The sequence below is a fragment of the Sinohyriopsis cumingii genome, chromosome 8 (assembly GCF_028554795.1).
Source record: "Sinohyriopsis cumingii isolate HCF-2022 chromosome 8, ASM2855479v2, whole genome shotgun sequence".
Lineage (NCBI taxonomy): Eukaryota > Metazoa > Mollusca > Bivalvia > Unionida > Unionidae > Sinohyriopsis > Sinohyriopsis cumingii.
Genome location: NC_142968.1, coordinates 18,741,907 through 18,761,818, shown reverse-complemented (window position 1 = coordinate 18,761,818; position 19,912 = coordinate 18,741,907). Strand labels below are relative to the sequence as shown.

Sequence of the window (19,912 nt, the reverse complement as noted above, 5' to 3'; positions counted from 1 at the left end):
TTCGGCGAGTGAATGGTGTACTACAGGTGAATCATTTAAAAAAAACTTGTTTTATATGCGTGTTGGTATGTATGGACTTAACGCGCAGTTTGGTTAGTTCGTGCCATGACAGACCTTCTCAAGAACGAGTTCGTCTATTGGGCAAAAAGCGGTCACACTGATCACAGAGACTTTAGTTATGACCTTACGTGAGTCATGTGTACGCATTTGATTCATCACGGGCAGAATGTAGCCTGGTACCATTACGTTTTATGAGGAGCATTTGAAGGCAGGTACCAGACTATGCTAAAGCTACACTGTTCAGTTTTGAAATAAGTTGTTAATATAAACAGTGGCGGTAATACCAGTCTCAGTACAGGTTCAAAATAATTTTACAGGTATGCGAATACAGGTAGCGGAGTAAGAATGTTGGCAAACTGTCTAATTTTCCTAGTTTTCCTCAGAGGAGGACTTTTTCAGATCCAGGGAAACATAAACCAGATTCTGACGTCGACCCCCGGACTAAGTCGGGTGAGTATCGCTCATCAGGTATGCAACTCGGGTAAAAAAGAATGACCCAGTTTCGCAGGCGATAGCTCGTGTTTACACATTAGGTAAGCAAAAGCTGAGGTCATTGACCTTGAATGTGGACTAACGGGTATGAATTGAAAATGGATGATAAGAATGAGTATATTATAAACGGTCCTACTAAATATTGCTAAGCCTGACAAAGCCTCACAGAGTCCTACAATGTAAGACACAGGTGCTCGACGCGAGCTTGATGTCACAGGAGTCTGACGTTTTATCAATAAAGTACGGCGAAATCTCTGAAAACATGAAATCACCTGATCGGTTATATAAATGAACATTTATGTTACTGATAAGGTAGATTTCATGTTGTGAACATTTATCGTGGGCTGATAAATGGCGTTAAACCCTACAACAAAAACAACAACAACAACATTAAGAGGTTATCGTTAGGACTGGTCAGCCTGGTGTCAGGAAAATGTGACTGGGTGGGACATAATGTTACATGTCTGTGGCATGATGCCCCAGTGCAAGACATAACTATAAAATGCCACACTGCAGACATATTAACGATGTGACCGAATAGTTTTAAAGCTACTCTAAAAATCCAACTAATTCACACACACAAGCTTACTCTGAAAAATAATAGACACATAATGATTGTGGTATATGTTCTTGTACATTTATGCTCCATCAGAAATCACAATTTAGTAAACAACAGTTGCCACTTTGGAATTTAATTATGAGATAATTTTGCTCAGTTTTCATATCTTTAAAATTAATGACCCCAAAATATAAAATAACTTACTTTAAATACTTCCAGAATTCTGCATAGGATCTCGGTCATATGGACAGAATTCTTAAAAAATTCCACATTCACTTTTTCACATTATACAGGTTTTGCAGTGGTTTATTATTACAGTAAATCGTGAATGTTGCGACATTCAATTTTGGGTGTGACATTTTTTCCACTGGTTTATTATTACAGTAAATCTGCATTTCTGTAGTGTAAATTGTGTATGTTGTGACATTCAGTTTTGGGTGTGACATTTTTTAAATATTTTCTTAATAATTCTGATCAATTTTGAGCAGTATTGCAGAGTTAATGAAATAGTATTAAATTGTGAAATCAGAGAGAGAAGGAACTGACACTGAATTCTGAAATATTTATGATTATTTTATTTTAATAAAGTGACATGGTACAGATTGATTGCTTGTTCTTTATAATGTCAATGTTCAGAATAGACTGATAGTGACAACAAATGCCATGAACTGGTTTTCCTTTCTTCACAATAATTTAAATGTTACTTCATTTTTGCCTATACTAAAGATGAAAATTTTAAACAGTCCTTCCAATGCTGCTATATATCACCCATCCTTTTGTTGTTGTTAGAGGGTTTAACACCATTTTTCAGCACAAGACAGGCTATACATGGTGGCCAGTATAAATAGTGGAAGAAGAACCCATTGTAGTATTATTTTTGTAAAATGATTTCCAAAGTGTCTGAAATGTAGTTGTAGATCAGCTTATATATTCGCTTATTTAAAGTTATTGCATTTAAAAAATATGATGTCATTTATTTCTGCCAAATATGTCATACAAACGGCCCAATGTCATATACCCTAAATTTACACAGTTTAGATTTCAACCCTGAATGCATTCAGATGTAATAATGCTAGCCTTTTACATATGAAAGTGGAGAAAGTACCAAAAGGTATGAAGTTGCCATTTTGAGAAAATCTTAATATTGATTGCAAGCGCCCTCTAGCATCCTCCCTGGTTGCTACTATTAAATGTTCTATAATAGTATGCTTCATATCTATATCAGCATAAAACAGTCCAGTATTTTCTTTTACTATTTACTGAATGTGGTTCACATGCCCCTAGGAAATAAAAACTAAAATATAAGTACAAAAACATAATGAAAGTTTGGAATACAAAGCCAAATGTAATGGGACTATAGTGAACATATGAAGATCATTACAGGACAAAGCTCAGTACACTGTATTAAACTTTTTGTAAATTTGTTCAGTTTTAAATTTTTGTTTCGGCAAGAAATAGGATAAAAGTTTTGTGCAGTCAGTTTAGAAAATAAATTAAGTGACTTAAAAGTCAAATTAAGTCAACTCTTGCGATCCATCCTGGGTTCTAATTTAGCCATTTACATTAATTTATCCCAGCATTCCTGGTTCTTTCTCAGTCTCTTTTCTTGATCATATGTGCAATCTTTCTCTCTTGTAATCTATGCACACCTTCCACATTTTCACTGCACAAGTTTTGAATGTTTATTACAACACATTGTTTGGTATAATTCTGAATTGTTCATTGAATTGGTAAATGTTACCTTTAACAATGTACTTAATTATTAAGTCAAATTCAAGGGTGTAGGCTGTGTTGGCTCTCATTTAATTTTTTTAAAATATTTCATTCTCATTTAATTTAGAAATATCTTTTCTAAGCAAACTGTTGTTAACTCCAAGATCAGGAATTTTCTGCTCATGCTGGATAGTGTAATGCATATACTAAGCTAAATTTTATGAGGTCCAAAAATGTCAAGATTGCTGCACAATCTTTATTAGGTCCAAAACTGTCATGCAACTAGTGTCATACATATACTGTGCTGCAGAGACTTTATGAGGTCCAAAACTTTGTTGTGACTAGTGTCATACATATATTGTGCTGCACAATCTTTATAAGGTCCAAAACTGTCATGTGACTAGTATCATACATATACTGTAGTGCACAATCTTTATTAGGTCCAAATCTGTCATGCAACTAGTGTCATACATATACTGTGCTGCACAATCTTTATTAGGTCCAAATCTGTCATGTGACTAGTGTCATACATATACTGTGCTGCACAATCTTTATTAAGTTCAAAACTGTCATGTGACTAGTATCATTATACATATACTGTGCTGCAGAGACTTTATGAGGTCCAAAACTTTGTTGTGACTAGTGTCATACATATATTGTGCTGCACAATTTTTATAAGGTCCAAAACTGTCATGTGACTAGTATCATACATATACTGTACTGCACAATCTTTATTAGGTCCAAATCTGTCATGCGACTAGTGTCATACATATACTGTGCTGCACAATCTTTATTAGGTCCAAATCTGTCATGTGACTAGTGTCATACATATACTGTGCTGCACAATCTTTATTAAGTTCAAAACTGTCATGTGACTAGTATCATTATACATATACTGTGCTGCTCAGACTTTATGAGGTCCAAAACTTTGTTGTGACTAGTGTCATGCATATGCTGTACTGCACATACTTTATGAGGTCCAAAACTGTCATGTGACTAGTGTCATACATATACTGTGCTGCACAATCTTTATTAGGTCCAAATCTGTCATGCGACTAGTGTCATACATATACTTTGCTGCAGAGACTTTGAGGTCCAAAACTGTCATGCAACTATTGTCATGCATATACTGTGCTGCACAGATTTTATGTGGTCCAAAACTGTCATGTGATGTGTCATGCATATACTTTGCTGCACGGACTTTATGAGGTCCAAAACTGTCATGCGATTAGTGTCTTGCATATACTGCACTGCACAGACTTTATGAGGTCCAAAACTGTCATGTGACTAGTGTCTTGCATATACATGCACTGTGCTGCACAGGTTTTATGAAGTTCAAAACTCATGAGACATGATTAATTAAAACTGAATTGACAGTAAACTAGTTTGTACATGGTCATGTCATATTTGATATGTTGTTTGCTGCTTCAGAATCTGACTTGTGTCTTTTTTGAGAAATAGTTACTGCAGACTCAGTGGCAGCCTTATGTTTTATCCCTCCACAAATGGGTAGACAAAGTGATTATAGAATGAACGTTTGTGCTTGCTTGCCTTGTTTTGAAATAAGAATGTAGCATGTATCCTTGAATGCATTTTCGCTAGCCAAGGTTCTGATAACCCTATCTACAACTTGGCATGTCGAGCAGATACTTCTGAGCTTTGGGTCTGTGAATTTCATTGGATGCAATGTTCAGATTTGAACACTGTTCCTACGTGATTGAGACAAGAGGAGAACACAACTTGAATGGACTGATAAATAAGCAATTTTCTGTGTCAGTCAGTGTTTGCACAAATACCTTTCACTAAAATACACCTGTTACGGCTTTCCTCATACTTTCGATGTTACACTTCCAAAGTATCCTTTCTAGATCAATTGCAATCACTGTTTTAAGTGGATCTACAATGCACCACACTATTGGTTAGTGGGCATTACATACTAAGGGAGTTAACACATTAAATCCAATAGATGTCGCTAGGACAAAGCACCAGTATAGCTATTCGATCCGCCAAGGGGTAGATAGGGTTATCGGAACCTTGACTAGCGAAGATGCCTGGACTGGTGCTTGTCTTATTTTGATAATGAATAGTAATTACTCAGCTATAAATAGCATTTTTATGCAAATGTTTAATTAAATTATTAATTTCATTTCACAAGAAATGATTTTAAAAAAATGCATAATTTATTAATAAAATTTGTACAAGCAGCTGCCTCACTTGGTGCTCAGAATTAAGAGGTTAGTATTAGTATTAGGACTGGTCAGCCTGGTATCTGGATAATGTTACTGGGTGGGACACGATGCTACATGTCTGCAGCATGATGCCTCAGTGGCAATGCTAGATGATACTACCAATTGCCACACTGCAGACTCTGTAGCGATATGACTGGAAAATTGTTTTATAGCTATGTTAAAAATTCAGATCACACACACACCATTACTGTATAGATAGTAGTATTTATAAATTAAGAATTATTTTGATGATTTTACATGCATATGAAGCATAAGCGCATCAGTTTTGTTAGTCTGCACAAAATGCAGTTTATATTTTCATTTGCTAAAATTTTCTTTTATACATTATTTTTCTTCATTTCTTCCTATGGAATTTTTTCTTCTTCCTTTTGTAATGAAAATGAATGATTGAGACATGTTGTTACCATATCTGTTTGTAATTATAAATTTCTGCATTTGTATGTGAAAATATAAACAAGTTTTTTGGATTAATACGGCACCACTTTTGGGAGTGAAGTATTAATCTGAGAAAATGAATTCATATTTTCCCATACAAATGCAGTAACCTTTTTATTATATACTCATTTTTCTATTCTATCTAAGGCTTAATTATAAAACAATACACTATAAGAAGCAAATAATTGAATTTATACTGTATTCCAAAATGAATACACAACCATAGATTTATAGGCTACTGCATTTATATGGGAAAATATGAACAAATTTTTTGGATGGAATATTACACAACCTGGGAGTGCAGTATATCCATCCGACAAAACGAGTTCATATTTTCCCCATACAAATGCAGTAACCTTTTTATTATATGCTTATTTTCTTATTCTACCTAATGCTTAATTATATTAACAAAATGCACTACAAGAAACAAAGTAACTGAACGTATTCTGTATTCCAAACTAAATACACAAGCGCAGATTCATCATTACACAACAACAACATTATTACTGTGCACATAACTCTGCCCAGATAAATTTGAACTTAGTTGCGCGCTCTACATAACTTTAGAAAGAAAATGGTATGTCTAGTTAAAATTGAAATTTGGAGTCATATTGTGAATGAATGCACATTGCAACAACTTTTGCATTTGATCTGGAATGAATAGATTTTGGTATTTTTGTCGAGTCTACGAAATATTGTGATTATGGACTGGATTTATATGTGACAGTTTCACATGAAATACATCGGATTAAAGAAGCGAGGGAGAAGCGTGTTAACATTTGCAAATGTGTTTCTGTTTCTGTCATTGAATGTTTGAAATCTTAATGTGGGAAAAATATGAAGTCTTTCAGTTGCAATTATCAAAAAGACGCTATGGAATTTAATGCTTATTTTATTTTGAGTGCAGTAAGGAGGATGTAATTGCACTTATATTTGAAATTACAGTACAATTTCAAAATATGTAATCAAGATTGAGAACCTATGACATGGCTTATGTAATTCAGATTTGCAGAACTAAGAAAGTACATTTTGAGGAAATTCAGGATGTAAAACTGTAAGTATATTTTTTTGCCATTCTTATTAAGAGCTAAAGAAGACAGTTTTTGCCTTGTCACTTGCATGTTATTTGTAAGGACCCTTTCTGGCATCTACTGTATAGCTATCCTAAATCTGAAACATTGTATCAAAAAAGTTAATGCGGAATGTGCCAAAGCAGCTGGTATGTGGCAGTTCATGAAACATCTGCTTTACTTCATTCAAAAACAAATTTAATCAACCAAAATGTAAAGTACCTACTACGTGAATGTACATGATTTTTTGCAAATCAAAAGTGCTGGCATCTGCGTCCATTGTTTGTTTACAATAGAAAGTAGTTTCTTTATGCACGTGAATGCAATATGAAGGTGTGCAGTATTGTAAAATACTGAACAATTCTGACAATGTAAAGTAAATAGAGGAAAAAAAATGACCTAATAATAATCACCAATACACAATAACAATATAAATGTGCACGTAGCACCTCCCAGCGAACTTTGAACTTCGGTGAGCACACAACATTAGTTTAAAAAAGAATTGTCATATTGGTGTGCTTAAAATTGAAATATATGATAATGATAAATTGATTTATCTGTAAGAATATCAAAATGGAGAAAAAAGTTGACTGATCATATACATCAATTCTATTAGATGATATAATAAGACTTTTGGTGTAGAGCGTCTGCCCTGGATGCAGGAGGTCGCATGTTCAAAGCCCAGCTGAGTCATGCCAGAGACCTACAAAAATGGTAATAGCAGCTGCCTCCCTTGGCGCTAAGGGTACTGCTACTGGGTGGGACATGTTGCTACATGTCTGCGGCATGATGCCCCAGTGCTAGACAACCCTATAAACTGCCACACTGCAGACATCATAGCGATATGACTGAAAAATTGTTAAAGCTATGTTAAAAATACAAGTCACACACACACACACAAGACTGGGTGATTCCAAATATGTCAAATGGGAAACCAAAATCCATTCATAGATTAGCAAAGGGCATAAATTATAAATTACCAAAACAGCAGATTAAGAATATTAACCCAGTAAAATTGAAAAGTAAGGAGGGAAATAAAATTATGTATGCTTAAATCATTTAAGTTCAAAAACTGACAGACGAATATTTGTTACAGATGAAATACCAGAAATATTAGCCTTATTATCTGGTGATGACATAGCTAATTCACTGTACATATCTAATGTGAAAAATAAAAAAATGATGTCTTTATACATCACCGAGCAATCGTTGACTATTTTTCATGTAATGAACCAAATGTTCAAAATACATGCAGTAAATAGGATTGTTTCTTTGGTGTTTTCATCAACACTGAGTTGCATCAGAATTTATTTATTTTAAATGATATTGTGAAATATATTGGAAAAAATCCCATTGGTGTTGTGTGTTACATCTTTTCTGGAACTCCAAAAAGCCATTTATGTAACAAAGGACACAAAATTTTTAATTGCCTGAGTAAGACTATTAACCCAATAAAACTTCTATGAAACAAGGAAGAAAATTCAGTGCCCTCACCATCATTTATGCTTTGCAGCTTTTGATTGACAGCTGTGCCACACAGGTAAGTTTCCTTAAAAATTCTACATTTTGTAACGTTAACAAAAATGATATTTTGGTATAATTTCATTCCCAGTTTGCTGGAATTGTTCAAAGCACTGATGTGAAATTGCTGTTGGATGGGGCATCACAGTTCACAGTGTTTGCATTTAACGACACGGCCTACAACGAATTACCAGCCTCTCGGAAGACAGAACTCAATGCGATGTCACAAACTGATAAACAGTCATTTATCAGGTTCTTTCTTGGTAAGCAAAGTTCATTTCTGAATTTTAATTCGGGATCAACCATTTTGTTTTCTGGAGTATGGGCCTAGGATTTTTTTTAACCCACAAAAGTGTATAGCCCTCAAATAGCTTGAAAATTGTTTTTTTTTTTCTTCTGATTTATATGAAGAAAACCATATTATATCCATGATATTGATTGAAATGTCTTTAAGTAAAAGAGAAAAAATAAACTGACGTAAAAAGAAAATTCCAGGATGGCCCCACTGGCCTCAATCAAATGGATGTCCCTTAACTATTTATGACATGATGTAGGCATGCATTCAGTCTCTTGCATTTGGATTAAGCTCCAGAATCACCAATGCCTTAGTCACATGTTTTCCAAGTTTCATGACAAGATTGTCATTGACCATTGGCTGTGTTTCATGTCTGTGATTTGACCATATTAATTATTTATCGTTTATACCAACCATGTTTGCCATTTTGTTCACATTTGTCAATGGTCATGAAACATGCTTGCTTGATATCATATTCTTTGATGAAAAAATAGACCAGTATGAAGTGGAATTGGTCAGACATGGACCAATGTATCCAGAAAGCATGGAAAAATGAATTTTTTTATTATCAAAGAACAACTCACCTATGAAACACATAATTATGTTTTGTGAATTTTGCTTGACATTTTAGTTAGAGATGTGGCCGTTCACAGATGGCTAGGCAGGGTATCACAGTATTCCCCATTAAAGCAGGAAGGTGACAGTTTAAAGGGAGATGTGGTCATTGATAGATGCATAGGCATGGAATGTGGTGGATATTTTCCATTATATATGGCGCTTATTACATTATACCTGGTGCATATCCCATTAGGCATGGTGCTTATTTAAATATGTATGCTGCATATTCCATTATATGTGGTGCATTTTACACTACACTATATATCCATATATCAAAATACTTGGCCCATCCAACTTTATATTCAGTACTTTTTACATTATACTATTTTAGTAATATGGTATTTTTCGCTACTCTTATGGAAGTACTCATACCACTTAAGATGGGCTGTTGTCATCTGTCAAATGTTTACTCTCACACTTTTGGGAAATGTGATCTGAAAAGTTGACATCTGAACTTATACAGAAGTTCATAAACCAAAAATTAGATGATATAATGTTCGAGTTGATGTCTGACTTAGACCTGGTAAGGATGAGAGATCACACAATGGGGGTCATTTTTTCCTAAGTTAATGTTAATTGGGTTTAACTGTACATGTGATAACTTAAATATCAGTAATCAATTACACATTAATATGATTATTAACTGTGATTACTTCAGGTCTAAAAAAAACAGATTTGCTTGTATTGATGTATAATTTTTTTTTGTTGTTGTAGAAATTAAGAGACATTTAATATTTTTACCTAGTTTATACTAAGTTAGATTTCATTTTAACCACAGTTCATACTAAGTGGGATTTCATTTTAACCTAACTTCATATTAACTGGGTTCAACTGTTTATGTGGTAAATTAAAAGTCAGTGATATTTAACAGATAAATATAATTAATAATTGTAATTATCCCAGGTTTGATGTTAGAACAGGTTTGATGATACCGATATATAGCTGGGGTCTTCTTAGAAAAGACTGTTATACGTTGTGTCCCATCAGTCATACAAGACTGTTATACATTGTGTCCCATCAGTCATACAAGACAAATATTCTGACTGTATAACAACTTTATATGTACTAAGAAAAATTATTGGGAGGACATATTGTAAGCAAAAACAGTACAAAATTCAGTGTCATAGAATTATTGACGGCCCATAATGCAGCATCATTGAACTTTCACTGGTTTAATGTATTTAAAGGTTTTTCCAATTGAATTATTAATGACTCTAATATAAAGCTTCTATCCAGATTATTTATTTTTTTGTATCCGTTTATTTAATTCATTTATTAGTGGCAGACAGAATAGTGACAGGTTCAGCCCAGTTTACTGACCGGTATATTACCACTCTTAATTCGAGACGGATGTTCCTTAGTCAAAAGACTCGGACCTATTGGGTAAGTACTGTATACCTTTCATACTCCATGTAAGTGTAATACTTTGAATTGTGTGTGTGTGTGTGTGTGTGTGTGTGTATATATATATATATATATGTGTGTGTGTGTGTGTGTGTGTGTGTCTGTGTGTGTGCATATATATATATATATATATGTGTGTGTGTGTGTGTGTGTGTGTGTCTGTGTGTGTGCATATATAACTGGCTGTGTACTTGCAAATATTTGGTATGTGCATGTATATAAATAGTCATTTCAACACGAATGTGTCTATTCCATTGGGTGTGTGCATGTATATACAGTCATTCCAACAAGAATGTGTCTATTCCATTGGGTGTGTGCATGTATATACAGTCATTTCAACACGAATGTGTCTATTCCATTGGGTGTGTGCATGTATATACAGTCATTCCAACAAGAATGTGTCTATTCCATTAGGTGTGTGCATGTATATACTGTCATTCCAACAAGAATGTGCCTATTCCACTGAGTATGTGCATGTATATACAATTTCATTCCAACAAGAATGTGCCTATTGCACTGAGTGTGTGCATGTATATACAATTTCATTCCAACAAGAATGTGCCTATTCCACTGAGTAAAATGATTCTGAAATAAATGAAGTATTTGCTATTAAAACCCCAAAACATTCTTATGATAAAGTGTTTTGTACATGTCACAGAAATCATTTTGTATAATAAAGTGTTTTGTACATGTCACAGAAAGCATTTTTATAATAAAGTGTTTTGTACATGTCACAGAAAGCATTCTTATAATAAAGTGTTTTGTACATGTCACAGAAAGCATTTTTATAGTAAAGTGTTTTGTACATGTCACAGAAAGCATTCTTATACAGTGTGACTCCGCTATAGCATACTCCATTATAGCACGAATTCAGATATAAAATGGTTTGTGGCATGCCTCCGGAAATTTCATATGTACTTTTCTCATGCATGAAAGTTTCTTTTCTTTCTTAAAATTACGAAAACTAATGTATAAATAGTTTATTTTAATTTTTTGGGAAGAGGTCATGTATTAACTCTGATATAAGACGATCATGGCGTGGCTCCTGCAATTTCATATAAGGTATTTTTCATGTACCAGGAAAAAAAGTTATTTCTTTATAGTTCGAAAAATTACATTAAAATGTTATTCAGGGATCATGCTGGCTTTGCCAATGTCGCAAGTTGCGATTTATATTCCTTACTAGTGACAAAATATACCATCTGGCAATTTTTTTCCCCAGACATTATTGACTGTTTAAACTTGTATATAATAATTTTGTCTTTGGAATGAAGAAATTAAGAGGCATTGTCAGAGAAGTCGCAAACTATATCAAATGCACTGGAGTTTATTGTTATAATAAGAAATTCTTTGTTCATATTGACAAAACTTCTTAACATTGCATTATTATATCATAATCAGCTTATCCTGACATCTGGCCTGAGTACTTACTGTATGCTGTGAGAGCTCTGCATTTTGTTAAAAACATTTGGTAGAGGAGATCAATCAGACAAGGCACTATCTCATAATGGATCTTATCAACGAAAGTGTCTGATTTGTAATTAATATATTTATTTTGACTGACCGCTGTATGTGAATGGTAAGTAAAATTCCTCTTCTGTTTGCTCATAGAATTAAATGCTTAAGAATAATTATATCTTTTGTAGTAATCCCTGTCAGAACAGAACCTGTGTATTCATTGTCTGTTGGCCATTTTTTAAAAATTTTGATGCATACGTAGAAGGCAGCATCACTTCACCATCAAAAATGTCACAACAAATAACAAAACGGAGATCTACTTGTTGGTTGACTTAGACTACCAGGACTAGCTACAATTGACTATCTTTTAAAGGCAGGAAAAGTAACTGCTACAATCGACCAGAAGATGGCTAATTTCTTTTGTTTTTAAAAAGTACCCAGAAAGAAAATAGTTTTGCTGAAACTTCAAAGAAAACTGGTCATCTTTGAAGCACCAATCATTCTGTATAAATACTAAGGAAATGAAAACAAAAATCAGTCTCGACTAATTTTCTACAATTATATAATGTTGCCGCTGCAATACGAAACAGACACCTGTTTGGTCCTCCAAAGATGTGCTTTAGCGGTAATGCACCCTTCAAAGAAAGCCGATTTCGGTCTTCAGTAAAAACAAAATAACTTTTCATCAAAGGAAGTCAGCACCAATCTTAAATAAAAACATTGGAATCTGATAGATTGTTGCCTTTTCCAAAGTGGCTGGAACAGATTTATATATGGCAGTCAAGTGAATAAAAGATGGAATATTTGCAAAGATGTTTGTTAAACTTTTTAATTTGTTAAAGTTTTAATTTCCATATCAGTAGCCTCATCCCTTGAGTAGTCTTGGCAAGATGATATTGTCTCCAACTGACCAAAGTCCAGGCCCTTTTAAGTATATATACATGTAGCATGTAAACAGCTATAACCATGTGCTACTTGCGACAATTGTAGTGAATTGCTAAGTGACAATCGGATATAGATCAAAATGAAGACTACAAGTTTTTTTTGTACAAATACATGTTTTTTGTGTTTTCTAATTGGAAGGGAGTCATACATGAAGTTTATAACATGTGATCTAAACTCTAATTCATTGGTTTATTATATACATGTACGGTACTTAATGAATTATGGATTGTACTACACAAATGTAAGTTGTCAATATACAAACATTTTTCAGACTAGTTTGTTTTCATTTAATCAAAAGCAGTTACTTTTGTGCCCACTCCACCCCATTGTAGGTAAATGCATCATTTTCTTCAGCTAACTGACTAGGTTGGTTATAACATGGTTTGGTCTATAATATGGTCGGGTTCTATGGACCCCAACTACTGTGTTATGGTGGGGTCACATTGTAATAATAATAGCTGTTGTATTAGTTGGTAAATGTAACTAAGATTTCCATTGGTCAGAACAAAACTATGTGATCAGGATGGGCTGCACCTGTTTCTGGATAAAACTAAGAACTTCTTTATACCAACTTCCATAGAGATGCATGTACTACAGTATTAAACACTGCAAGAGAAGGCAGACACACTAAATGCCTTCATAATGAAGTAAAAAACCAATGTTCTTTTTCTGAAAATTAAACAATTTGATTTTGACAGCATCATATAACAAATGTTGACAATTTGTTTCAGAAAAGAATTATTATTTGTATTTCTTTTGACTGTATTTGATATAAATGTGGATATGAATGTTGCATTACTGCAGGTCAAGGTCGTTTGCATTGTCTGTATACTGCATGAGGAAGAAGAAAAAACTTTTTCGTGTACGAGAAAAATGCATCTAAAATTTCAGGAGCCAAGCCATGATCGTCTTGTATTATTCATACATGATCTCTTCCCCAAAAAGATAAGCAACTTTTTACGTTTTTTTCATACTTTTTAATATGTTTTTTTTTTGCACAAGAAAAATACATGTTTATGAAATTTCGGGAGCCATGCCACGACTGTGTTATATCTTAAGTCGTGTTATAACGGAGCGTGCTATAGCAGGGTCACTATATATATATATATATTTAGTATTTAGATAGCCTGAATGCTTTCGACTCCTAATGAGTCTTTTTCAAAGGCAAATACAAAACATAGACAAGACAAACAAATAAATGTCCTTAACAAACCGAGTAATCAGCTAGGATTCCAGTCCTAGATGTCCTTTACAAACCATGTAATCGGCTAGGACTCCGGTCTCTTGCTAAATAAAGTATAAATAACATTCAGTCTCTAAAAACATTAATTAATAAATAACTTAAAGAGGTAATATCTAAAAACTTATAAATAACATAACGTAGGAAACACACCCTAAACACCTCGACTAGTAATACCATAATAACCTTGAAAATCTCTCTTCATACATGATTTCTACTAAGAACCTCTATAAACAGCATAGAACATCCCCCCCTCCATTTAGAACATTTTGAAGAAGAAAAAAAAAATTCAAAAAAAAAAAAAAAAAATTGCAAGAAACACCAGGCAAATGCAACAAGAAACCAGCGATGTAAAGCAAGCAGGACTGTTCCCGAGCTCTCCTTCCCACTAATGACAGCCAACCATTCAACTGTAGGGACCTTTATGGATCCACAGATTGAAGCCAAACTATCAGGGTTCCTTGAATCCATAAAAGCCTGGGGGAGGTGGCACCATCCCCTTCCCCAGGAACAACTAGCAGGCTGCGGTGCAGTCAGAAAACAGTGGCACATGCACAATTGTGCGCACGCCACTATAATTAAACTCAACAACAACAACAACAACAAATAAAACAGAGAAACGGTTATGTTTGCAAAACTTTATATGACTGTTTCTGAAGGAATTTAACCTTTTAACTTTATTATGTTTCAACTAGTTTATTTCAGCTTGTTGCTGATATTGGAAAATATTTGTATTGACCTAAAATTGATGAGCCATAATGACATCTGTTATTTTATGTAAATTTATGTAAGCACGAATTATGTCTCGGATATTTTATCGTTATGGTAGCCATAGGTTATTAAGCAAATTTAGAGAATTATTTAAAAGAAGATGTGTCGGCTGCATAAAATAATTTTATTTGTGCATGGTTGTGATTTTCTAGTCTTCTTAGTTTCAGTGTTCTAAGGCGGTGTATCCAGTAAGATTCCTTTTCTTTCCTGGTTTGGGAACTCTAGTTGGGGTTGTGAGCAATTGCAATAAGTGTTATATCACTGAAAGTGTGACCAGGGGAGGAGAAGTATTCTGTGACCTTGCTTCTGTACAGCTTCTTTGTCATCCAATCAGATCTATGAAGGTTGATCCTTTTGTGTAGCTTTTCAGTTTCTCCGACATACTGAAGGCTGCAGATCTTACATGTGATAAGTAAAATGACATTTTCTGCTTTGCACGTTTTGTTTGGACCATGTATGTTTTATTTTTCTCTAGTCACTGTGCTAGAAAATGTCCTGATCTCTATCATATGTTGACAGGTTTTGCACTTTTTATTGCCACAGGGGCCATATTGACTAGGATGGTCTTGATTAGTGATTGGCGTTAGCTTCGTCCTGACTAGGAAGTCCTTGAGTTTTTTGGTCTCCAATAGGCTACTATAGGTTTGTTAGGGAGGATTAACTTTAGTGCGTCTGACGATTCCACAATGCACCAGCATTTCCCGATGATTTTACCTACATGATCCTACATGATGGTTAAATCTGAGAGTTGTGAAATGTCATGGTAACCACTGGCCTGATCAGATCGTAGGATTCTAATCCCCACCAAAGATGGGTTGTTACATTAGCATGCTAACCAGGGATTTGTCATGGACTCTTTTGGGGCTGAATTTGACTCCATTCTTAGTGCCAGAAAAGCTTCATTTTTCTGAAAAGTTACCAGTCAAATATAGTAAAAAGAAAGTCTGATGCAGTTGGCTGGAAAATGCACTTCGTGACAGATTTAGTCTGCTGATCAAAAGTAGACAGCTATTTTGTTTATTTTTATAAATTTTTAGTAAATAATAGGGTGTAAAAACATTCCTAATTTTACCTTTTAAGATGAAAATATTCCCAATTACATGAAACCGTGCCTCATTTTGAAACAGGGAAAAAATTCCCTGCTGATCATTGAGTCCCTGCAGCTCCTGTCTCCGCTGAATAATGTTTTGGATATGCAGAATACATGTAGTGTGTCTCACCTGTTCTACGTCTCTGAGCCTCTAGGGTGTTGGTCATATAAAGAACCCTATATTGAATCCATAGATAATATCATAATTATTACCATTGCTATCCCCACCCACTTTCTTGATGGTTTCCGATTAGGTCATTGTTTATGAATCGTTTTGCAGTATTCACATTCCCATGCTACATTGTTACTCTTTATCTATTTCAGAGTAGTACTGGATCCACAGGACCAACAGCATACTATGCAAATGGGGCTATGCTAATCCGTGAGGGTATCCAGGCAACCAATGGACTGATTCATGTCCTTGATCGTATTCCTATGGTGACTACAGCTGGCACAGCTTACGATTACCTCAAGTAATTTACAGGACTTTATACTGAGAACATTTATTGACATTTACATTAGAATTTACAGGACTTTATTGATAGATTGACATTTACATGAGAATTTACAGGATTTTGTCCAAATATATTGACATTACATAAAAATGACATGACTTTATACTGTACCTGTATTGACATTTACATGAGAATTTACAGGACTTTATACTCTACATGTATTGACATTTACATAAAATTTATAGAACATTATAGATATAGTGATATTTACATGAGAATTTACATGACATTATAGATGTATTGACATTTACATGAGAATTTACATGACATTATAGATGTATTGACATTTACATGAGAATTTACATGACATTATAGATGTATTGACATTTACATGAGATGTTACAGGACTTTATAGATATATTTTTTACATGAGAATTTAAATGACATTATAGATATATTGACATTTACATGAGAATTTACATGACATTATAGATATATTGACATTTACATGAGAATTTACATGACATATATTTTGACATTTACATGAGAATTTACATGACATTATAGATGTATTGACATTTACATGAGAATTTACATGACATTATAGATGTATTGACATTTACATGAGATGTTACAGGACTTTATAGATATATTTTTTACATGAGAATTTAAATGACATTATAAATATATTGACATTTACATGAGAATTTACATGACATTATAGATATATTGACATTTACATGAGAATTTACATGACATATATTTTGACATTTACATGAGAATTTACATGACATTATAGATATGTTGACATTTACATGAGAATTTACATGACATTATGTATTATTTACATGAGAATTTATATGACATTATAGATATATTTTGTCATTTACATGAGAATTAACAGGACTTTATAGATATATTTTGACATTTACATGAAAATTTACATGACATTATAGATATGTTGACATTTACATGAGAATTTACATGGCATTATAGATATATTTTGACATTTACATGAGAATTTACATGACATTATAGATATATTGACATTTACATCAGAATTTACATGGCATTATAGATATATTTTGACATTTACATGAGAATTTACATGACATTATAGATATGTTGACATTTACATCAGAATTTAAATGACATTATAGATATATTTTGACATTTACATGAGAATTTACATGACATTATAGATGTATTGACATTTACATCAGAATTTACATGGCATTATAGATGTATTGACTTTTAAATGAGAATTTACATGATTTTATAGATATAGTGACATTTGCATGAGAATTTGCAGAAATACAGCAAAGACCTGTCTGTCTGATTACCTTTAGATTGACCTTTGGAATTAAGGTCATCAGAAAGCCAAAACAATACATGTACAAGTTTGACAGTTGTCTCATCAGTTAAATGCATATTAAAAGATTACATTATCTTCATATCCAATTTGTTACTAATTTTATTCATAAAGTTACTGTAAAATAAGCCATTGCTTTGGGATAATCCTACAGTCCTAATTATTGTATTAGAATTACTAATATTAATCACAAGTAATTGGCAATCTGAATTCTTTGAATATATTAGTAGTAATAATTATGACTGTTTAAAGAGGGTAATACTTTTAGTTTAAGATGTACATGTAGACACATGCATACATATACATATCATCATGTATATACAACCATATATTCACTTTCTTTCCTTTCTGTCCCCCACACCAACACTCATTTATACCTATGAAACCAGGCTTTGAAATCTTTCTTGGAGTTTACAATCCAGTCTTCTTGATTTATCAGAATATTTATGAGTAGGGAGTAAAAGTTTGAGCTGAATCAAGTTTTATGATGTACGGGGATGAAACGCAATGTTAAATAAAAGTTTGAGCTGAATCAAGTTTTATGATTTAGGGGATGAAACGCAATGTTGAAATAAAAGTATGAGCTGAATCAAGTTTTATGATGTAGGGGATGAACGCAGTGTTGAAATAAAAGTTTGAGCTGAATCAAGTTTTATGATGATGGGGATGAAACGCAGTGTTAAATAAAAGTTTGAGCTGAATCAAGTTTTATGATTTAGGGGATGAAACGCAATGTTGAAATAAAAGTATCAGCTGAATCAAGTTTTATGATGTAGGGGATGAAACGCAATGTTGAAATAAAAAAGTTTGAACTGAATCAAGTTTTATGATTTGGGGATGAAATGCAATGTTGAAATAAAAGTTTGAACTGAAACAAGTTTTATGATGATGGGGATGAAACGCAATGTTGAAATAAAAGTTTGAGCTGAATCAAGTTTTATGATTATGGGGATGAAACACACTGTTGAAATAAAAGTTTGAACTGAATCAAGTTTTATGATGTAGGGGATGAACGCAGTGTTGAAATAAAAGTTTGAGCTGAATCAAGTTTTATGATGATGGGGATGAAACGCAATGTTGAAATAAGGTTTGAGCTGAATCAAGTTTTATGATTTAGGGTATGAAATGCAATGTTGAAATATAAGTTTGAGCTGAATCAAGTTTTATGATTTAGGGTATGAAACGCAGTGTTGAAATAAAAGTTTGAGCTGAATCAAGTTTTATGATTTAGGGGATGAAACGCAATGTTGAAATAAAAAAGTTTGAGCTCAATCAAGTTTTATGATGTAGGGGATGAAACGCAATGTTGAAATAAAAGTTTGAGCTGAATTAAGTTTTATGATCTAGGGGATGAAATGCAATGTTGAAATAAAAGTTTGAGCTGAATCAAGTTTTATGATTTAGGGTATGAAACGCAAAGTTGAAATAAAAGTTTGAGCTGAGTCAAGTTTTATGATGATGGGGATGAAACGCAATGTTGAAATAAGGTTTGAGCTGAATCAAGTTTTATGATTTAGGGTATGAAATGCAATGTTGAAATATAAGTTTGAGCTGAATCAAGTTTTATGATTTAGGGTATGAAATGCAATGTTGAAATAAAAGTTTGAGCTGAATCAAGTTTTATGATTTAGGGGATGAAACGCAATGTTGAAATAAAAAAGTTTGAGCTCAATCAAGTTTTATGATGTAGGGGATGAAACGCAATGTTGAAATAAAAGTTTGAGCTGAATTAAGTTTTATGATGTAGGGGATGAAATGCAATGTTGAAATAAAAGTTTGAGCTGAATCAAGTTTTATGATTTAGGGTATGAAACGCAAAGTTGAAATAAAAGTTTGAGCTGAATCAAGTTTTATGATTTAGGGTATGAAGCGCAATGTTGAAATAAAAGTATCAGCTGAATCAAGTTTTATGATGTAGGGGATGAAACGCAATGTTGAAATAAAAAAGTTTGAGTTGAATCAAGTTTTATGATGTAGGGGATGAACGCAGTGTTGAAATAAAAGTTTGAGCTGAATCAAGTTTTATGATGATGGGGATGAAACGCAATGTTAAATAAAAGTTTGAGCTGAATCAAGTTTTATGATGTAGGGGATGAAATGCAATGTTGAAATAAAAGTTTGAACTGAATCAAGTTTTATAATGATGGGGATGAAACGCAATATTG

General features: G+C 33.3%; 1 protein-coding gene across 1 annotated transcript in view; it reads left to right on the top strand.

Moving 5' to 3' along the window:
• The first annotated feature begins 279 nt into the window (after positions 1-279).
• Positions 280-19,912, top strand: part of LOC149793071 (transforming growth factor-beta-induced protein ig-h3-like) — a 98,831-nt gene continuing 79,198 nt past the window's right edge. The window contains exons 1-4 of the mRNA XM_089966968.1: positions 280-510; positions 8,191-8,362; positions 10,292-10,395; positions 16,245-16,393. Of these exons, the coding sequence (XP_089823094.1) occupies positions 406-510; positions 8,191-8,362; positions 10,292-10,395; positions 16,245-16,393 (530 nt within the window). The 5' untranslated portion in view covers positions 280-405. The remainder of the gene's footprint in view (positions 511-8,190; positions 8,363-10,291; positions 10,396-16,244; positions 16,394-19,912) is intronic.